A 23,301-nucleotide genomic window follows, 5' to 3' on the forward strand; every position below is an offset into this window, starting at 1 on the left:
GGGAAGCGAAATAATTAAAATTTATGGAGGTACGAGGAGGTAAAATTTTATTAGATCTCAAGAGTCCGAACATAAAAATAAAAAAGGGGCACTATGCACGAGGGCAAAACTAAAAGAGCACATAAATATGTTCAAAATATGCCTATCTTTGATTCAAATATGCTATTTCAAAACATATACACGTTGGAACATATTTTGATCCACTTTTCAAACAGGATCTAACTACGAATAGTACAGGATCGCTTTATCATTACGTTGAACTTCTTATTTCGTTAAATGATTTAAATTTATTTTCTAATATGAATGCCATCTTTTTTCAACTTTAAATGTAAGATATTTGCATCTTTGCAAAACATTTTTTGAGCATTTTTAGTCACAAATTTATGTATAACTTTTAAGTTATGTCCAAACAATTGTTTTAAAAGTGCTTTATAAGTATTGAATGATTAATGAAACAAATGGTATAGCTAATGCTTTAAAATTAAATGACTAGTTTAGTTGAATTAAATTGTTGTCAAATTATGTAATCTGTAATAAATTGATAGAAATTCATTTAATCATTAAATATTGTAAATAAAATAACGCAGCTTTTTTATATTTGCTTTTATACTGTAGGGTGTTCGAAAAAGGTGGCTGAGATTTTATTTCCTGACTGCACTAAATAAAAATAAATTCACTGAAAAAATAAGTTCTAAATTTTTTATACTCTTTTAGACTTGCAGATATTTTCAGTTCAAGTAAAAGTTCCATGTAGCAAATTTTCTTCAAACTTCTTGTAATAAAATACAAAAAACTTCAGACTTGGTGTTCAAAATTCGCGAAGATATCCAAGAACACATTTGATGACTTAGGTCTTTTTCCATGCTCATTGCAGATTTAAATTCAAGGCTTTTTGAATAAATTTAAGAAGTAGCTGGAAACAAGGTGCAATTGGCTAATTTAAAAGAGATATTAAGCATATTTGGGAAATGTTTTCCCGAAAAACCGTGGTTATATTGCTAAGGGAAGTTTTTGGATATTATACAACAAATTAAATATATCTTTTACAGAACCTTTTAAATCGACTGAATAGCTTTTACACGATTTTCATAAGCCTACTTTAAGATGGTGATTCGAAGTGCACATCTAAAATCAACAGTTAGGGAAATAAAGCTGTAGCCATCATTCACAAACGCCCTATACATTTCTATGGCTTTTCAGTATATCACTGACTCTTCTTTTAGGTTGCTAAGCCGCTTACCAATTTCTTCAGTTCACACCAGCACACATATGTTGTGCAGTTCTTTCACAGGCCTAGTCAAGCAGCAGAGACAGTTTTGTATGAAATATCCTGAGATAATTCTAATCATCAGCCAAGGAGCTCAAACCGGAGTACGTGAGTGTCAATCTCAGTTCGAATATCACAGATGGAATTGTTCTACCATTACCACAGGAGCCACTGCGTTTCGAAAAAATATGCTCAAAGGTAAGAATAGACCATCTACGTCTGATCATAAAAACTTTCAAAGCTTCATTTTAAAAGTAACGCGCTGACTTTCAGATAGTTCAAAAATATATTTAATCTTCATGTTTGAACCAATTCCTTTAAGTGAGAGATAGTTTATAGAGTGAAAGGTTACTCATGAAGTGAAATGAAAGGAATTAGTTCTGTTTTCGCAATTCCTCTTTCCGCGTTTTTCAAAATTCTTCCGTTTTCCGCTTAATCGGAGATGCCACGATGAGTCATTAAGAAGAGCGGAGCAGTTTCTTTGTGAATAAGTTAGTCTTCGGTAGATTGAAGACGTGTATTAATTTAGGCTCCTCTAGAAATATTTAGTTCCATTCCACTTGTAATTCTGCTACAATATTAGCTGTTATTTTCACATCTTATGTTAATCAATATGGACGTTTTAGACATTATTGGAACTAAAAGGGGAAAAAAAACCTTTAGCCCTTTATAAAGGTTATCAGAAACGAATTCAGAATAAAAATAAGGAAACTGTAGTTTATTGGATTTGGATAAATGAAAGAATTCTTCAAAAAGCGAAACTAAGATCAAAGAAGTCGTCGTTTTAGAAGAAAGAACGTAGTTTTAGAACGAATATTTATTCTGAATGATTCTATTATAAATCACCTTTATGCAGAATTTTGGAAGAATGTTGTTTTTTACTTTAGGAAACAATCTTCTAGTTCATTGCTAAAATCATCGCAGAGTTTGAACATCCATCTCTCTCTTTTTAAATACAGTATTAGCTTCATTCATGCAAAGATCTGAGATCGTAAATATTTTTCGATTATTTCTTTTAAAAATTCTTTTTAAATCTAAAAGTTTTTGCCTTTCTACTTTTCGGGAGAGGCCAAGGTCCACTCGGCCCCCCACTATGTAACCCCTTTGGGAATGGGGGGGGTAATGAAGATTGAGGATTTCGCGAAAACAGGAACGTTTTTCACAACCGCGGAAACCGGAATCGCGGAAAATGGAAGATACCAATGAAACAATTCAAATTTTACTCAAATTTCATGTATTTTGTGTGACTTTTTCAGTTACTTAAATAGCATCGATAGTAACTAATTTCTGTCCCCTAATGTTCCAATTCATCCTTTATTTTATTGTTCACTTGGCAGTGATGATGGGGGTTTTGAGAGGTAATATAGGCTTACAGGAAAACTGGAAAAAGCATATAATCATTATATAGCACCCAAAATAAAAAGTCACAGCATAAAAATCAGGCAGTCGGAAATGTTATCTGTAGATTATCATATCAAGAACTGCATTGCGTCTAAGATCACGCCAACGCCTAGAAGTCATTTTATTAAGAAACACAATTTTCTGCTTCAACTTTCTGGCAGCAACTCAAATATTTTATTTTGCCTTCATCATATTAAGCTAATGCACTGTTGTTAGGTATGGAATTATACACATAAAAGCTTTGACAATCATTTTGAATAATTTTGTATGATAAGAATTTGATTACAATTTTGAGGTTGTTAGTATGAATAAAACATGTCTGGAAATATATGCTATTCATTTCATATATTATTTTTTGTTTTGATTTTGTAAATTTCAAAAACAAAGCTAATTAAAATAGATTAACTTATTTTGAATAATTTGCAATTCTGTAACTTCAGAAATATTCCTGAAATTGAAATTAATATTCTTATGCTGGAAAGTTTACATGCCAAACCCTTTAAACTCAGTCCTTTTAAATTAATGCATTTCGTAACCAGAGTGAAAAAAATATGCTTTGTTCAAACAATGGTATAGAAGCATTCAAGAACACGTGAATTCATATTCATCACTAGAATAAATAAGGAATTTGACATCTAATGTGCAAAGCAGAAGATTTGTATTTTTCTTTTTATCTTTCTGTTTACAGAATGGTTGTGCCACATTTGAGATACTAAGATAATCAAACAGAAATTGAGTAAGACTAACTAAATTTTATTTCTGCACTTATGCATTGTAACTGAAATGCTGTCTGCAGACTTGTTAATTAAAGTGTGTCCAGCATTCATTGAAATTTGGTCTGAATATCCTGTAAAGCGTGAGACTAAATCAGGAAATAAAGTGTCTCAGAAAGCCTAATTTGCGTAATAATGATCCTAATTTAATAATAATAGCAATAATTAGCAAATAAAGGATAAAAGTTACTTTGCCACCGAAAGCTGTTGTTGATACCTCAGAATATTAAGATCTGGTTATTTCTCGTGGTGTAGTAATAAGTTTCCAACCATGCGCGCAGATGACGATGTATGTGACGAATAACCTTTCTCGCGCCTCAAAATATCACAATTAAACATCTATTTAGCTAAACAGAGGAATGAATTCTTAATGCACTATCATTTAAACACGGAAAAACGTTTGAAGCCCTGCCTTCACAGCATGCATAGTTTTCCTTGGTATTTGTTATCTTGAGGATCTTGATCGGTAAGAGCAATAATTCTGAGGCTTCCGGTTCTGTTTCAAAACTATTAATCGCATTCATTGCTATAAGCTGGGATATTACCTTCATTAAATAAACTGCTCCTTTATTGAAGATGCTTAGATTCTTTGGTACTTTTCCGTTACGCCGGCGCAAATCCCGTTAAGCAGACTTTATTGGCGGCAACATACAGTATACACATAAAAAATGTTAACAAATGTTAGTTCTCAGAATTTTTTATTTTGAAGGCATAAACATTTTAATATCGTTTACAATTTTGTAAAAATCCAATAAATAAAGACAATAAATTTGTAAAAAGACATTAGTTTAAGAATGTATTATGCTTTCATGGTTCAACATCCTGATTCGCCGGTTCTTATCACGTGACCCCAAGTGAGCTTATCTCACGTAAACTACGCTACAAAAACCTAATTCTCTCAGTAATTATCTATATGAATTTCAAGTTAAATCATAATTTCGAATACAAGTTTAAATGCAAGAATTATTTCAATTCGTACGAATAGCTTACTCAGAAATTATGTAGAACCGCAATGCTTTACTTCGCTAGTGCATTCTCATTAGAATTGATAAATTTAAGCCTTGACTTTGCCTTTTCTATATTTTCGGCTGAGCGGTGTGATTGCATCCTAATTGACTTAATTACCGTGAACGGCCTTAGGGCATAAAATTCAATTATCTGGTAAAAATTCTATGTAATTGTATGCCAGTATTGAAAGAACAATCAATGTGATAAGAAATGGCTGCGACTTGTTTTGAAAATAAGGTGTAAAAGGTTACTAGGATATTACGGTAAAGGATATTACGTTTGGCATCAATTGTACCATTACCAGCGACTTTATCTCCTGCGCCGGCAAAACGGAAAAGTACCAATTCTTTTTCAGTACTATATTTATTTCGCACTTATGAAGGTGGAATCGTAGAGAGTATTGGTCCAATCGAACTAAATAAGGTGGACCAGATTTAATTCAGGTAGATTTTCAGAACTAAGTTGCTCAGTTTTTTTTATTAATGTAGTAAATAAGTTGAAACTGCACTTTTTCATTTTTAAATTTACTTTTAACATTAATACTCATGAAACGTATTATCAGTTTATTTAACTAGTTTTAACTCGTATTTATTAACTACTTTTAACTGCTATTTACATAATTAAATTACTACTGAGTTCTTGAATGCAAGACCAGTGCTTAAATAGTGCTAAGTTGAATGCAAGACCTGTGCACCGGAGTCCATAGGATCCCAGCTCCGGCGCTTCTTACTTTTGGAATAAATTATAATTCTAGGCGGAACGCACCGGAGCCCTAAATCAAAAGGGTGCGGCACTTCTTTTATGTAACTGAATAACAATTTCAGTAGAAATTTTATCTCGAAAATTTTATTTTTAGCAATAAAATTATGTTAAAAATCGCTTATTAAATTTTAATTTATCTCTTTACATTTAATTTAATTATAATTATTTAATTAATTTAATCTTTAATTATTTAATTATTTCAATAAATAATAATTAATTAAGTATCTACTAACTATAAATTAAATTATAATTAATTAATTATATAATAATTATTGATTAAATAAAAATTAATAAACATTAATTAAATAGCTATTACTTGATTTGATGATAATTAACTATTTAATTTTAAAATTATTCATGAGTTTAATAGTCATTTTATTTTTTTATTTACTCTTGTTCCTCTTTGTTGACGGTCTTCCATAGGGCTCCGGTATTTCTAATTTTGGAAATTAAGCCCTGAACAATGCTTAACTGCATGGTTAAAAAATTCTCAAATGATTTCGTTACATTTAAAATGCATTTCAACTTTTCACTTTTAGTTTTCTTTACTTGTATTAGTACTCAAAATAATTTTTATACTACTCTTGGACTCTTGGAATTACTTTTTAACTACTCTTCGTATTACTTAACTACTCTTGAAATTACTTTTTAACTACTCTTGGAATCTCCTGCTGCTGAAAGAGAAAATTCAGGAACAAAAACATTTTTCTTAGTTATACTTTTTTATACACTTATCTATATATAGTTATTAAAATACTCTCAAAGTCCTTTGCATAAGGGTGAAATAAATATGGTACTGAAAAAAGTATCTAAGTATCTTCAATAAAGTAGCAGTTTATTTAATGAAAGACTTTTTATAGCCCTTTTAACTATCAAACATCATACGTATATCACAACACTTAGATCAAAGCTCTTACATGCTTTTAGCAATCCAAAAAGATATAATGTACTAGTATTGACAGTTCTTCTCTTCTGTATTACTGAAATATCTCCACCACTCTGTCAAATGTTGAACTAAAAAGCATCTCAAATTATGAATTTCGACTTTGGATTTTAAAATTTTGATTGGCAGATTTTTTTAATAAATTTTTTAATCGAAAGCTGTGTCAAATTATGATAACTTTCGATTTCGGGTTCTCAGATTTTCAATGGCAAATCTCTCTGTGAATTCTAACTGAGAGGCACCTCAAATTGTGATTTTTGACTTCAAATTGATTGTCAGATCTCTCTGTCAATTTTCTAATAGAAAGGTCTTCCATTTTGCATTTTTTTTCCGAGATTATCACAGAGAATTTGTATTAGGACGAGCTATTCTATTTATTATCCTTTTTAGCTAGTGGAAAATATTTTGTCCTTATAGACATAAATTTGGAGAATAAGAATGGTGAATCCAACGTTCCCTTTTTAGTACAGAACTCTACACTTGCTTGCTGATGAAGTTTTGCTTCGTTCGAGAGCAACTAAAGGTGTGTTTTTTATTGTCCCCCGTGATACATGAGTATTTTCAAGAATTATAAATAACTTTAGAGATTCACAATTTCTGTCTATTCCCAATATTTACAATGCATACAACTGCTTATAAAACTGTAGCCATTTCTCTCTTTAAAACCAGCTTTTCCCCAATATTTTTCGATAAGTTGCTGTACATTGAATCATTCTTCATCGATGATTACCAATGTGCCCTTGTCCACAAAGAAATAATCTGATGGATTTTTTTCTGGAAAGTAAAGATACGAACTGGAGGGATTTGCCAGCCAGATAATCTAGACATGAACTCTACAGAACAGGGATGGTCATACTTCCTAACAGTAAGAGCCACACATTAGGATTTAGTAATTTCAAAAGCCGTATCTCAATTTTTTCTAAAAGCCGCAATTTAATATTTACATCTTAAAAAGAAACACATTTTAATAAATGGAACGGTTGAAGCATATGAATGTGAATTACGCGTCCCCCTCCCATTTTTTCTTTTTCTCCCCCCTCTTTTTTTGTTGTTGTAATTATTGTGGTTATACAAAAATAAGAACTTTTATATTTATCCTGCTCTGTATTCAGGTACCGTTTGTACTTAAGACTGTAAGATGCAGACAGAAGCCAAGCATTTTTTCTGGTTTCCATCCTTCCATTTAAACTGTTCTAAAAATAAACTAAAATCAAAAGAGAATGTCTTCATGGCGTTAAGTCGCACGGATGAGGGCAGTAAAATCTACTCTCTCAAATGTATTCAGAGACTGCAAGTGAAGATAAGACGTTACCGCCAGGGTAATCGTCCTATTATGTGTTTCAGATGTCAACGTTACGGCCATGGTCAAATGTTTTGTAAACAAACCTAGGTGCCTCAAGTTTCAATTCACTTAACCTATACTTGTTAGCTACTTAAACACGCGAAGCAGACTTGTGTGAGATGCAGATCACGACACATTGCTTCTTCCGAAGACTGTTTGTTTTTTCCAAAAAATGCGAAAATCGTCACCTTCGAAGAAAGTAAGTCTGATTAAAACCGAAGAATTTATCTATGCTATTCCGAACAATAGGAAAACGCAGCCTGCTGTTATCGCACCGCTGTAGAAAGTATCCTCTTCGTTCCGTGCAAAGAATGCTTTTTCTGATAAAGTTTTAGGAAACTTCTTGCAAAAATTTGCTGAATTAGCTTCTAAATTTAGGACTTTGAAATCCCCTTTGCAGAAGTTGAAATTAAGTCTCTCGCTATTGGAGATGCTTGGAACAGAGGAAACTTAGCTTTCCACGAATGATGAAGCAAAGTACACGCCTCACGTGATGCAGCCCAACCATTCATTGACTCACTTCTTGGACCTCCCTTTCTTCACAGCTCAGAATATATCGACTCGTTTACGCTATCGCAAGGATTTTTATTTCGTCTCATCGAAAGCAAGTGCTTTCTATTCACCTTTCTCTGACTAAGTTTCTTCTCACATGGAGAATTTCCTTCAGGTTTTCTTCAAAAGTCAGGCCCTTTAAGGGACATCTTCAGTGAACTGGTAAGTGCAGGAAAAGAAATCTCTGCTCAACACCAGTATACCACTCAAGGTATCAAAATACCTTAGTTGTTTTTTTAGCTGCTGTTGTTATTGTTGCGATTTCAGCGTGAGATCGGATTAGCTTTCTCTCTAAATGCGCTGTGCACTGCGTTCTATTTAATGTTTTTAGTGGTTTGAAGTACAATTACTGATTATACTGCGTGATATTGGGAACACTTGTACGAATATCTCTGAGGGAAATTCAAGAGTTCTGATATTACGAACCCGTACGCACGCGGCACGTTTTGGTGTCAGAAATGGGACTGAATGGCAGGAACAAGAGCAATGGAAGAACAATTAAAGCACTTAGTGGCAACCTTTGTCGCTTTGTTTAAAGAAGAGATGAAGGTCATGTTTCTGTTAAAGGATAGATGAAAGCCATTCAAGAAAAGGTGGAAGCTGGTCACGTACCTGTTTAAGAGATGAAAGCTGTCCAAAAAATGGGAGCTGGTCATGTATCTGTTAAATAAGAGACGTAAAGATAGAAGTCAAGAGGTATACCTGTATAAATGTAAACAAATTTGAGGCTATGGAAGGCTGAATTGACGCTGTTGAAAATAAAGTTGGACACACTGAAGAAAAAGTTTCTTCTGTAAAAGAACAAATAGAAGAAAGAGTTTCTTCTGTCAAAGAACAGATAGAAGAAAGAGTCTCTGCTGTCCAACAACAAATCGATGACAGGGTGCCTCAAGTATGCAGTCGCAAAACAAGTTGATACCTTGAAAAATTCGCAACGACGGCAGGGAGTAATAATGACAGTTTTAAATTTTTACCCATGGCTCTTCGTCCCTCTCTGAAGCTATCTGCATATGATGGGAAAAACCTCCTGGAAAGTATATAGTACCCAATTTTCTATAGTGGCAGATGCGAATGGATGGGATTTCCAAGCTAAGGCCTGCCGTCTCACCGGTTCTCTGAGAGCAGATGCTGCGGATATTCTTCAAACTCTTGCAGAAAAACCAGAGACTAGACTTCGCAGCTCTATGCGGCGCTTTGTCGAGAAGTGTTTAAAAGATTACAGCAAGCTTCAATTAAAATTCCGTCAACAGAAGCCCACGGAAACACTCCAGGAACTTACCACGGATCTTGAAAGGCGGTCTCATCTCGCCTTTTCGGAATGACTGACAGAAATAAAAGAAATCATGTCCTTGGAGTCCTTCATCGACGGCATCAGGCATCCTGAAATATAGAAAGCTCTGCGAATAGCCGAAGTCAAGGACTTAAAAAGCCCTCTAGTGTAGGCCATGAAATTTAAAGCAGCTCAACTAGCAGAGACCGCCATCCAATCAGAGATGCTCAAGTCCAGAAGCCAGTGGATCGAGTAACTGCTAGTCTAGACGATTAAACCAGACAAGTCAGTGCATTGAGAGGGAACAGGAATGTCAAGAAACCAAGCATAAAGTGTTGGAACTCTGGTGCTGAAGGCCACATATGACGGAACTGCAGAATACCACAGGACATTGAAGTTAAGACCGCGCCTGTCAAGAAGGAAGGAAACTGATTTGTGGCCATCTTGCGGGGCGGAGGTTGCCATATAATAAAAAGCCATAGTTAGTGCTTCAGATTTATGCAGAGAGGCGGAAGTAATGGACTTTTCATCATAGGACATATCAATGGAGTTCCTTGCAATATGACAATCGATACAGGAGTCAATGTTAACCATCATTCGAAAAGATTTGGCTCAACAATTGAAAGGTAAACTCATCTGAACGCCGCCCTGCATTACCTTCCAGACTGTGTCCAGTGAGAAAAATCGATATTGATGGAAAATTAAACTTTAACATCACGTTTGGAAATGCCGCCTACCACCACACGGCATATGTGGCAGGTATTACAGATCCTTGCATACTCGGATCGGACTTTCTAAGCAAATACAATTTTACTTTAGAATTTAAAAATAACGAACTGCATTCTTCCTCTGAGGAAATTCCCCTGTTCAGGATTAAAGGTGAAGGAGTTAAGTCTGTCCACAAAATTATAGCTCAAGACGACATCACAGTATCAGCAAGAACAGAATTTTTACTTCCTGGATCCATAGCCGAAAATAGAAATTTATGATACGGCGTCATGGAATATGTCAGGAACTGTAACATCCCGAAAGGAGCATTATTAGCCTCGGCACTCATCAACCTATCGAAGACCGTTATCCCAGTAAGAGTTGCCAATGTAACTGAAAAGGCGAAAGTTATTAAGAAAGATGAAGTGGTTGCAGCATATACTCCAATTATCAGCGTTAAACGAAACAGTAACATCCCAGAATTTTAATTACATCCTAATTGTTGGAGAATGCGCAATTAAACGACGAAGAGAGGAATGCTGCTGATCGTGTTATTAAATATCTTCAAGATGTTTTCTCCCGCTCGTCTTCTGACGCGGGTCGAGCCAGTTTGACGCGACATAGAATCGATACCGGTGATCATCCACCAATCAAGCAACATCCAAGATATCTACCGATTACTAAACAGGAAGAGGTACGAGCACTTTTGAAGGATATTTAAGAAGGCGATGTCAAAGAGCCTTCAGTAAGTCTACGGGCATCCCCCATCGTCCTGCTCAGAAAGAAACACGGTTGAACTAGGTTTTGCGTTGACCATCAAGGGTTGAAGGATGTTACCAAAAACCAAGAAAGACCTTCTTCTCAGAACTGACGACATTCTGGACACTCTTTCTGGAAACACGTGGTTTTCGACACTTCATTTAAAAAGTGGATATTGGCATGTAGAGATATAGCCAGTTGTCCGAGAAAATGCGGCATTTACTACAGGACAAGGACTTTGTCAGTTCAAGGTGATGCCTTTTGGACTATGTAATGCGCTGGCAACATTCGAAAGCCTGATGGAGACGGTTCTGAAAGGTCTTTCCTACGAAGTCTGTCTGATATACACGGATGACATCATCATCGTCGGGAAGAGTTTTGCAGAACACTTAGAAAATCTTAGAAAGATGCTTCAGAAACTGAAAGAAGAGAATTTAAAAGTCGAGTCCCGTTAAATGTAAATTATTCAGATAGGAAGTGATTTACCTCGAATATGTCAGGTGTGTGTACGGATCCTGAAAAAGTGTCAGCAGTTAAGGACTAAAAATGTCCAACAGCTGAGAAGCTTTCTAGGACTTATTATAGGAGATTCGTAAAGACTTTTCTTCCATCACAAGTCCCCTTCACAAGCTGACAGACTGCAGGCGAAAGTTTTTGTGGGCAAATTATTCCATGCATAATTTTTGATTGCATTCACATTCCATGACACTTACCTTCAAAAAGTGGAGATTTCTAGGAGTTATTTGCCAGGATTTATAAAGTTTCCCTTGCCTCACACAAAAATATGTTTTACATCAAATTGTTTCAGCACAAGCCTCTAAACTATTTTTAATTTTTCAATTATGCTCATTTTTCATTTACAGTACGTTAAATGTATTATGAGGTATGATAAAATGCAATATATATGTATCTATGAATCAAAGAAAAATTTACAATTATTCAAATTGTTCTATTTATTCAAAAGCAAATTCCATTTTTATGCAGATTAAACGAATCTCTTGGTAACATGCTATGTGGAAAGGTATAAAATAAGTTAAAGCAAAAACATAAGCTTAAAATTATTACCGCAAAGCCTTAATGAAAAATATATTTAAATTAACATAGTCAAATTTTTTGCAACTGCTAGGTAAGAAAATTAAACATTTCAGAAATATTTTATACTCAATATTGCACAGATTTTTCACGTAATCATATCTTAATAAATTATATCATTTACTTTCTATTTAACAAATTTAATTTAATAGCATGAAACTACTTATATAACCTATGGTGTGATGATGTTTATTTTGTAGATATTTTAATCACTATTTCCAGAATTTAATAAGAAGTACTCCTGAATAATTATAATAATTAGAATGCATTATTATGCTTGCATTTTGTAGGTTCACATTCTGGAGTACTTTAACCAATAAATCTCTGAAGGTTTATATGCCTGCAGCAGTTACTTGGATACATTTGAGAAAAGTTTTCTGAAATTTCTAGCATCACGAAACCCAAAGTTAGAATTTTTTATTGAATAATTTAATTGTATTTATCTTATATACATGGTGACCAGTTCTTGCTGTTCATGACCATTAGAATAGACAGATATACAACGCATAGTACTCAATATAAGGTCTCAAAATAATCTACATGAACATACACACGTTTTGCCAATGCCCTGGTTCTTGTACCCTGATTACATAAGTTTTTAGATTTATCAGCTCTTGTATATAACCTTGAAAAGTATTTTCCTGTAAATACCTGGCTTCAGAAAAGCACGAAATTCAATCGTGGAAACAGATAGATACAAGTGTGTGAGACAAATGCATTTGAATAACAATTCAAATTTCAACAGCTATGATTAAATATCTTAACTGTAAAAAACTAAAACAACGCCGAAAACATATATTGCAAATAAATAAATAAAAGTACTTACCTCGAGTGTTCTTGGCTGCGTCTCATCATCAGCGTCTGGTAACTACTGCACATACGTAATGCAAATCGTGTAGCACTCCTAATTGATCCTTCTCCTGATCCGGTATTATAGAAAATCCCGGTATTAGTGAAATCCGCAAAGCAGGAGTGTGAAATGTCATGAGATGACTGCCGTAGACCCCCGTTTGAGTATGTAGAGGAGCAATTAGGATCAGTCATGCCCCCATTAAATTCATGCGAAATGTCATCCGATGACTGCCGAAGATCTCCGTTTGGGTATGCAGAGGATCAATTAGGATCAATCATGCCCATACCATTGAGATCATGCCCCCATCACTTTCATACGAAATGTCATCCGATGACTGCCGAAGATCTCCGTTTGGGTATGTAGAGGATCAATCATGCTCCCCATCACATTCATACGAAATGTCATCCGATGACTGCCGAACACCCCCGTTAGTTAGAGTATGTGTAGAGGATTAATTAGGATCAGCCATGCCCTCAATGATGCTGACATGAGCGACTTTCTTGCAACAATCCACTCATAGCCATATCTTTTATATATACTTGACATTCATAGCGAGAACTAATTGAACCTTCATTCATACACCAGCCAGTTACTTACCCTTTCGCTCTAGAAAAAACGAGTATTTATCTTACCAAACATACTTCTGTTTTGGAAAAGACGAGAAAATGATTAATTAGAATCAGCCAGGTGCAATTAATGAAAGTCCAATTAACGACAATTAAAATACTAATAATTTTAAATACATGATTTGTAGTGGCTGATTCACGTACTACAAGTCATGTAGCCCTCAGTCATTAACTTAAGACGTTCCATTCTTATTAAACTTGAGAAAAACAGTAGCACATAACAAAAAAATGGCTTCCATAACATTGGTGAAACAGAGTCGAAAACCGCTAACAGCGTCAAAATTTGGCGCCAAACCAATGGGCACACTTCTCTATATTAAGACTCTGGAGTCATGCATAGGACAATGACATTTATATACCACGGTATGAGTTCTTAGAAGCATTCAGAACCTATTTTCAGTATAGGCTATCTTTACATACAGTTACTGAGATGATTGGAGTTAGTTTTGAAAAAACACATCACACCAGTTACTCGAAAATTCTATATATTTATGGGTGCCATACTGAAACTGAATATCACTTAGGACCGTCCCAAGGCATCATTTGTAATTCAGGTTTTACTTAAACTGTAACAATCGTATTCTTATTTAGTGAAAGTTTTTGCACATCAATAAAAGTAATCTTTCTAAAGGTTTTAGTTTATACTGTTGCGTGCGTACGGTTCGTAATAGATGGAATGCACAAGTCCGATAAAAGATTAATAAAATTTATTCAAATCATAACAAATGTAACAAAACGCTAGAATTATCCTCAGATATTCGTACAGTAGTTATATTTTAAACTACTAAAACGTTAAAGAAAACGCAATCTAAAGCGCAGAGAAAGCTAATCTGATCTCAAAATAACAGCAGCTAAGTAAACAACAACTGAGTAAGCAACTGAACTGAGATGTTTCTCTCCAGCTTTTATAGCTTTCTAAGTCGGCCACGCAAGATAAGTCTCGCAATTTCTGGAAAGCAAAAAGAGTAGAATTACGGTTACAGTTAACATAGTAGTCAATTACATTTATTCAAATTAAATATAAATTACGAGATATCTATTTATTAAATTCGCGTGCTTCTGAATTTTAACTTTTTCGGCGTAGCTTTTTCTTAAAATTCGGGGCGCGCTGCATTGCACGGGGAAATAAAACAATTTTGAATTATAATTTTACTAAAAATGTCTAACTAAGAAACGAAATTCGTAACAAGATCTTTAATGATATCATAGCCTGTGATTCGCATGACGGAAAATGTGCTAAGATTCGAATTTTAGAATTTCATATATTAGATTTGCAGGATCTGATGATCCAAATGCCCCATCCTTAGGAGGAAAAAATCTAACTTGTGATCATATAAGGATCTAATGAATTAATCCAATCAATTGCTTGAGAAAAATCTAAAATTATTTGTTATCTAAAGGCTGGAAAAGTTGACAGCTCATTTTAAAATAACTTTTCCTTCTCTTTTATAGTAATTTCTTCAGAGCGTGAAGTGTGCAGTATCATGTATATTATTCTTTCTGAAAAATTGCGTATGAGTTAAAAATAAATAAAAATAACTGGATATACTTTTCAAATAGTGCATCATTTTCCCCATAAATGAAAAGCTTTTTGTATTGATGTACGTGTAAACACAATTACGTGTTCTGTTATTTTCAGATTACTTCTGAGGAAAGATGGAAATAGAGGTAAAAATTAGATTTCTGTCCGAAAAAGAAAATTCACTTGTATCTTACTTGGATCGTACAGAAATGATTGTCACAACAGCTCTCACAACGAAATTATTACACTAAGCGAAGGGAAAACAAGTGAAATAGACACAAGGGAGCGTGAGCTATACAGAATCCATAGATGGAGCTGACCGCAAGCGAACGGTATAAGTCAGCGCCCGTCCCTTTTGCCATCGTCATTGAGAGCGTGGACAGCAGTGATTAAAGTTGATTATCACGGTCAGCGTTGAACAGCGTGGTTCCTATGGAAGGAAGGGATACATGTTAGTGAAGTCCTTCGTCGTATGGTGTCGGTGTGCGGGACCAAAGCACCCTCAAGGCGTACCGTATCCCGTTGGTTGGTCAAGTTCAGCAGTGGAATGGTCACCGCAGCCAAGAGTGTCACCGCGAGACGACCAGCAACATCGCATACAGGTACAGGTAGAAGCTAGGCCAGCACCTCCGTAGTACCACAAATAATTGAGGTATTGTTGAACCTAGCTAACTGTTAAACTTTCCACCCCAATTTTGAGGGATAACACCCCGGGGGCTGGTCCGAGGTTCTCCCGCCCCTCTTTTTTTTACTATCAACCACTTGAGAGGACTTTGAGATAAATGAGTTCTGGTATTAATAGTGTACACAATCATATTGAGAATGTCGCAGCCATGTCGGATTTGATCATGGGCGAACAGGTGCGTAACGTTCAACAAGATGCAGGAAGAGACAGGACTTGCGCAAGGAACATTGCAGGCGATTGTACATAGTGATTTGGAGATGACAAATGAGTGTGCAAAGTGGATGGACATCGGACCTCGAATCAAGACCTCCGACTACGCCTTGTTTGACAAGATGAAGGACGCAGTCAGGGGCCAACATGTTAAATAATCTGCCGAATTGTATGCAATTGTCCATAGGTGGTACAACAATATCCCCACACACTGGTTTACCAAAGCCCTTCGGGACTTCCCAGACAGATGGCAGAAGTGTATTGACATGGGTGGGGATTATTTCTAACTTATGTACTATAAATTTTTTGTTAATGCATTGTATCCCGCTTTGTGGCAGCATTTGAGTCATTTATTTCTGTACGACCTAAATGCAATAGTTTCGAATCTGTATTTCTAGATTTTACTTTCCTAAATATGTATTTGAAAGCAGATTTACATGATATCACATTAATTACATTAAAATTCGAATCCATTTTTAGTTAATGGTTTTTTCATTCCAAATCTGATTCACTACATTTAAAATAATGTAAATTCGGAGTTACAGTTCTTGAACTGTGTAAACCTTTAACTGAATGACGAGATTACAAAATTACTGTGATATTTCACGCAATAAAGAGTAGTATATTTGCATTAGTTATCATATTCAGGAAATTATCATTACAGAAATTACTATTTATTTCACGAAAAGTAGGTCATTTATCATAATTTATTCATATGTTCATTTTTCTTTAATTATTTGCAAAATATTTCTCCAGTAGAAAGCAGGGAGACGGCCTTTTTATATTCCATCATCTCGGCTGGAGTGACTGACGCTCTTATACGAGCTTGCAGCAAGTCAGAGAAGTCCAGTTTCTGCGTCTGTGATGAATTCAAGCGACAGCGAGGATTCGATTCACTGGGAGAATTTAAATGGTCAGGATGTTCTAATATGCAGTCAGGAATGAGATTCTCCAAACAATTCATTGATGCTGAGGAAAGGAGAATAAAAGATGCTAGAGCCCTTTTTAATATCCACAATAATAGGGTGGGAAGAAAGGTAAGATATGAATTGTTATTCCTCATTAAGGTGCTACTTTGGTAGACGGCTGCACGGATTTTGGCGATTTTTTATGGCGAGCGATACGACATATGGTAAACCCATTCCTAGACCAGTTATTTGTGGCAACCCATACTTTGTGGTCATTTTATTTAAAGAAAAATGCGTTTTATTATGCATAAATTCCGTATTTTAAATATTATTTATGGCTTCTTAGTATTAAAAATCAATTTAATATTTGCATGTTTATTTGAAATAAAAATTTATTGTTTATGATATTTTATGTTGTGGATGATGTAATGAATAACGTCACATTACTTTAAAAGTAATTGGTTTTAATATCTATAAATTTAATCTGATGTATTAAACATTATTTATGGCTGTTAAATATTAAAATACAATTTAATTTTACATTTTTTAAAAATTATTTTAGTATGTATGATTATTTAAATAATTTTAATTCTATTCGTGATGTAATCAGCTCCCTGATTGGTTGCAGAATATTTGTGCATTAACGAGCTGTAATCAACTCCCTGATTGGTTACTGAATTTTTGTGCATTACCGCGCCATTTTAAAATTTTATTATTCATCTCTTCGAATTCCTTAGATTACATTTTAAAATTTTTTTACAAATTTTTTCTCTTAGATTACATTTTTAAAATTATATTACATTTTCAAATTTTTTCATTTATATCTAAATTATGATTCCGATTTTTTTGTTGTACTTATCAATTTACAATAGGTTAAATACTCAAAAAAAATGTAACTACGTACTGTTTTTCTTTTACATCATAATTATATACTTCAATTTTTATTAAAAAAATTAATTCACTGATTTAAAAAATTGTCGAGATATTTATTGCCACATATGATTTAATGTTAAATAATTATATCGTATAAAACTTATTTTAAAGGATTTGAATTTAAGTAATATTTTAATTCTTTTAAACGTTGGCATAATGTTTTTAATTCGATATTCAATTTAAGTAATATTTTAATCAAATTAAACGCTGGCGCAATGTTCTTACAGCGGTGTTTTTATTCTCTTTCTTTGCTATATGAAAGTAATAATTTAACCTTATTTTGGTATTTTATACTTATAGTAAACGTATTTATTTACATTTGCCTACCATCTTAAGAAACGACATTTTCAGCAAAAAATTAATCCATTATTTTTAACGATATTTAATTTTTTTAAAGTTTCGAATACTTTAGTATGCGTAAAATACGTAAAAACAGCGTTTTCCAAGATGGCTGACGATTGTAAAAACCACGCCAACAATTGCTCCAAAATAAATCGCCAAAAATCGGGCAACCGTCTACCAAAGTAGCACCCTCATTAATTATATGCCGTCATCGTAGACGAGCTTTCCATTATTATAAGTGATTTGGGAAATTGTTTTTTAATTGCAAATAAATAAAAGTTGCTATGAATTAACACTTCTTTATCTGAGCTTGAGAAGGCCAATCTCAAATTCACGATATTAAAAATTATCTGCATTATTTCAAGTAGCAACATAATCTCATTTTAGAGTAAATATTTTCATGTACAGCGCATTGGATGCAGAAAGAATTGCATATTACGAGCCGGGTCAGATATTTCCCATTCACTTTCATGTGGTATCTATTCGAAAAGAACTTTTGAGTAACAGAGAAAATTTCTCCTCCCACCCCCAACTATGCAGATATTATCTCATTTGGTTTTCATTTACTCTTAACTGACGCTACACAGCTTTTCCGAAATGCGTTTTTCTAATGCAGAGAAAGCCGTAATGGGTGAAAAATTTAAAGATACTTGTCTAAAGATACTAAAGGCATGTCTAAATTGCCTCAATTTTTTTTTTTCATTATTTTAAGGAGTATCAGCAACCCTTATACCGACAATGTTAAATTGGCCATTTTTGATGTACCTTTTCTCAAAATCTGCTGTAGATACACCCTTGAATCTGCTGTAGATGCACCCTTGAATCTGCTGTAGATGCACCCTTATACTGACAGTGTTAAATTGGCCATTTTCGATGTACCTTTTCTCAAAATCTGCTGTAGATACGCCCTTGAAATTTTTTGTGTAATTAAAGTATATCTATCTGATTATATCAAAATGAGCTTTTGAAACATTTTAAATTTTAGAGTAATTTTCAGAATACTTTGTTAGTAAAATTTAGCACTTTTCTCACACAAAAAAAAATTTTAAATTTTGTTCGAAGTTTATCACAAAAAGCTCATTTTAGTAAATATTAGAAAACCTAATAAGTAAGCCATAAAAATTTTAGATACCTGTGAGCATTAGTTCGTGAGAAAAGGTACATCGAGTATAAAAAAATCACGTTTGGAGAAAAATGCGTTTTTACGTAACAAATCCTCATTCATCAAAGCATTCGATGACAAATTAAAACTAGAGTTTTTAGTTTTTACAGTTCTAGTTTTAATTTGTCATCGAATGCTTTGATGAATGAGGATTTGTTTGAATCTCTATGACAATTAGAACTAGAGTTTTTAGTTTTTACAGTTCTAGTTCTAATTGTCATAGAGATTAAAGAATGGTATTTTTAGAAAGATAAAAGTGTAGAGAATTTGAAAATGCAAAAATCCGAAATCACAATTTTTTGAAGATTTTGAGGTAGAAACACCCCTTAAAATAAAGTAAGAAATGAGATTATACAGGTAACAGATGGACGGGATAGCTGACATAGGTATTGCATTTAAAATGTGTATGTTCCCTCTCTTACTTTCAATTAAATAAGTATATTATAAGCTAATAACGTTTTCAAATGGCTGACAGTATAGAATATCAGCAAAACAGTAACCGAGCCAGAAACAATTTTTAATAATATTGTTATTCTTGCTACGAATGATACATTTAAAACTCTTTATCATCTCAAGATTGTAGAAAAAGAGATGTATACAAAGATTGATACAATGGGGTTCGAGTATCTCTGGAACAAATTCGCTTGTAGAGATATTACGTTGTTTCGAAGCAGGAGACATGAAAAATGAGCAGTGCCCTCGCCGGGACTCGAAACATGGACCTCTCGAATACGCGCCGATTGTGCTGACCATTACACAACGAAGACATGCAGAAAGAAAGGAGAGAATACCGTACATCCTCAACCTTTTAAAGGGCAACTGGGGATTAGTGGACCCAATCGCCAAATCTTGGTGGTGAAGAATCATCATCCACCACCTTTTAGTTCAGGCGCCACCGTAGAGACATTAGGTTATTTCGAAGCAGGAGAGATGAAAATCAGCAATGCCCTTGCCGGGAGTCGAACCATGGACTTCTCGAATATATGTCGAACATGCTGAAACACCACGAAGGCATGCTAAGAAGGCGGGAGAAATACCTTATATACTCCTCCTTTTAAAGGGCGACTGGAGATTAGGGGACCCAATCGCCAAGTCCTAGTGGTGGAGAATCATCATCCACCACCTTTTAGTTCGGGGGCAACTGTAGAGACATTAGGTAATTTCGAAGCAGGAGATGGGAAAAATGAGCAACACCTTCGCCGGGACTCGAACCACAGGCCTCTCGAATGCGCGCCCAACGTACTGTCCACTACACCATGAAAACATGCTAAGAAGACGGGATAAATACCTTATAAACTTATAAGGTGTTTCTCCCGCCTTCCTAGTGTGCCCTTGTGGTGTAGTGGTTCTGCACGATAGGCCGGTATTCCAGAGGTCCGTGGTGCGATTCCTGGCGAAGGCGTTGCTAATTTTTTATCTCTCTTGCTTCCAAAAAAATTTTTTTTTTAAATTTACAATGAGAGAAACTTTACAGACAACATTACGCGAACTTTGTGAACATATAAAGTAAAAAGTCAATATCTCATCATTTGGCCTCTAGCGTTGCAATACCTGTCCACTTCAGAGGCTTCAAGCAGCGCCGGACACCGTCCGATGTGGGTCCTATCCATTTCTTCATTTAAGCCGCAACGTAGGCAGTTTGAGTTGGTAAGAATGCGAACACGATAAAGATGGCTTGCCAAGCAGTTGTGACCATTTTCAGGCCTAAGACTGGCCACAGCTATTCCCCGTTGTTTGTCTCTTGTAATTTCCTTTCTAAGATGTCACTCCAGCTCTTGCTTGATACAAGCATCATAAGTTCACTTGTAATATCTACTTGTTTATCTTTTGGTGTGATGGCTGAAGTATGTGTAGGAACTACACAAGAGAAGACTTAAAAGAACCTTTTATTAAAACTATTTAAAACTCACAATGTGTCTACTTGACGCTAAAAAACTACTCCTCGCTCGGGCGGTAACTCAAATAACAAGAACTAAACTAAAAATTCAAAGATATTAACAAACAGTAGAATTATTCTCCGGGGCTTAGATACTCCTGTTACCTAAAACCGCGTTGAAATCTAGTGCCATCAAAGTAATAACTGTAACGCCACTTTAACCAGCAATCAACGTAGAATTAGAAGCTCACGCTACAAATGTACAGCACTTACCAACGCTCTCTAACTTTCCCTTCTAGAACTCGGTATTTAAAAATTTTCTCCTCAAGGTATAATTTACATTCCTTCACGCGCGCTACCAAATTTCAATATTCTGGCATTGATAATTATGGGAACGAAAGCTTATAGGAAAGAAAGTAAACTTATTTAATGGTTATTCAAAATAAATATGAATCCCTACACACTTCTCAATTTTTGTTTCACAAATTTACGAATGTACAGTTTTGCACAATGGTAAAAACAATTTGTACATATCATTTGAATCATTTCTGTACATTTTATTACAAGTTTGCCGGCCTGATTATTACCGTGTAGAGACGTTAGGTCATTTTTAGAGCAAGAGAGATTAAAAATGAGCAAACGTCTTTCCCGGGAATCTAGCCGCGGACCTCTGGAATACGCACCCAGCGTGCAGACTACCACATCACGAAGGCATGCCAAGAAGGCGGGAGAAATACCTTATGTACTCCTCTTTTTAGAGGGCGATTTGGGTTTTAGGGCGAATACCCAATCACCAAATCCTGGGTGTGAAAAATCATCATACAACACACTTTTAGTTCGGGCGCCACTTTGGAGGTATAAGGTATTTTTTTCTAAGCAGGCAAGATGAAAAATATGCAACGCCTTCGCCGGGAATCAAACCGCGGACCTCTGGAATGCGCGCCCAGTGTGCAGACCATCACACCACGGAGACATGCCAAGAAGGTAGGAGAAATACATTATAACTCTAAAGTACACAATGCCTGAAAGTCCCTTGTGGTGCAATTTCTTTACCTCCTAGTCTCAGTGTCTTCGAAAGAATTGGATCGTCTCGGAGACTGGACAATCCTTCAGTCTTCACTGAAGGATTATCTCGGAGATTGGACAGGCCCTGATACAATAGCCTGTATTTGCCACCCTGGAATCCGAGAGGATGATCACTTTGTTATAGCTGGAATTAGGGGCTTTAGTCTGTCTTGGAGTCACACAAATAGCCTTTACCTCGCCATCGAAAGCAGTTGTCGGCATACCCACGGGAACGTAGAGCGAAAACTGGGTGTTAAAAATTCTCGCGCCGGCATTTAGTGAACTCTCAGTAAATGAGCCGTCCGTATAGATGTAAAACCAGTCCGGTTTAGGGTAAAGTGTATATAATAGTTTCAAGGGCCAAAATTTGTAAAGTATCTTGAGGGTTTTTTCCTTTTTTTCCCCTACGTTGAATAAGATCTAAGTTTGTATTTCTCCAAATCAATTCGAAAGGTCTAAACGGTTTCAGAAAAGTCTGAAAATCTCATTTTCTGGTTCAAGTTCTGATTTAAGTTTCATTACCTTCTGGAAGAATCATTCTTGGATTATAAGATTACTTTGGAGATTTCTGTGACAATTTCAAAAAAGGAATCCCAATTGTCATTAATTTCTCAAAAAGCAGCCAGGGGGGGTTTCGATAATAAGTTTAATAGGTCTGTTGCTTGCTAACAGGAGCACTACATCTATAGGTGTAGTCTTTACCGCCCAATAATTAGTCTCAAGTCCTGGTTATGTAAGATTTCTAGTTTTTATATAAAATTTTATCCAGCTGTGATCAAAACCTCACATCAGTAGCAAAATCAAAATTAATGCTTTATATGTTTGATTTAGTTTTGACCGAGAACAACCCCAAAGACAGCCTGCCAGACATTTAAAAATTTTAATCTTTTTCAATTCTCTTGGATCTCGCCATCGAAAGCAGTTGTTAAAGATTCTATTTGGAACTCCCAGCTCAGTTTATTATCAAAAACCATTCCTAGGTAGGTACATTTATCACTGTTACCCAAACGAGACCCTTGATAAAAGATCTCGGGCTTAATACTGTCCATATGGGAGAAGGTACTATGTACTGCTGCTTTTGTCAAATTTAACAATATATTATTTTCCTCACACTATCTGTTCAATGTCACAAGCATTTCATTTAGTTTCTTCTCAATTTCGAATTTAGCATTCTTTTTTCTTCCTGGAGCAATGAAACAAAGATCGTCCGCAAACCATTGGCACTGGATTGCAATTGTCTTC

General features: G+C 34.9%; 1 protein-coding gene across 2 annotated transcripts in view; it reads left to right on the plus strand.

Moving 5' to 3' along the window:
- LOC118198281 (protein Wnt-2b-A-like) overlaps positions 1 to 23,301 on the plus strand; it is a 55,232-nt gene that overhangs the window by 22,628 nt on the left and 9,303 nt on the right. The window contains exons 2-3 of one of the 2 annotated variants that reach the window (XM_035369917.2): positions 1,224 to 1,465; positions 16,530 to 16,810. In XM_035369917.2, coding sequence (XP_035225808.1) covers positions 1,224 to 1,465; positions 16,530 to 16,810 — 523 coding nt within the window. The remainder of the gene's footprint in view (positions 1 to 1,223; positions 1,466 to 16,529; positions 16,811 to 23,301) is intronic. The other variant, XM_035369918.2, reaches the window with a different exon arrangement.

The sequence above is a fragment of the Stegodyphus dumicola genome, chromosome 1, assembly GCF_044657685.1.
Source record: "Stegodyphus dumicola isolate Sdum_Otavi_A_Nest chromosome 1, ASM4465768v1".
Taxonomy (NCBI): Eukaryota; Metazoa; Arthropoda; class Arachnida; order Araneae; family Eresidae; genus Stegodyphus; species Stegodyphus dumicola.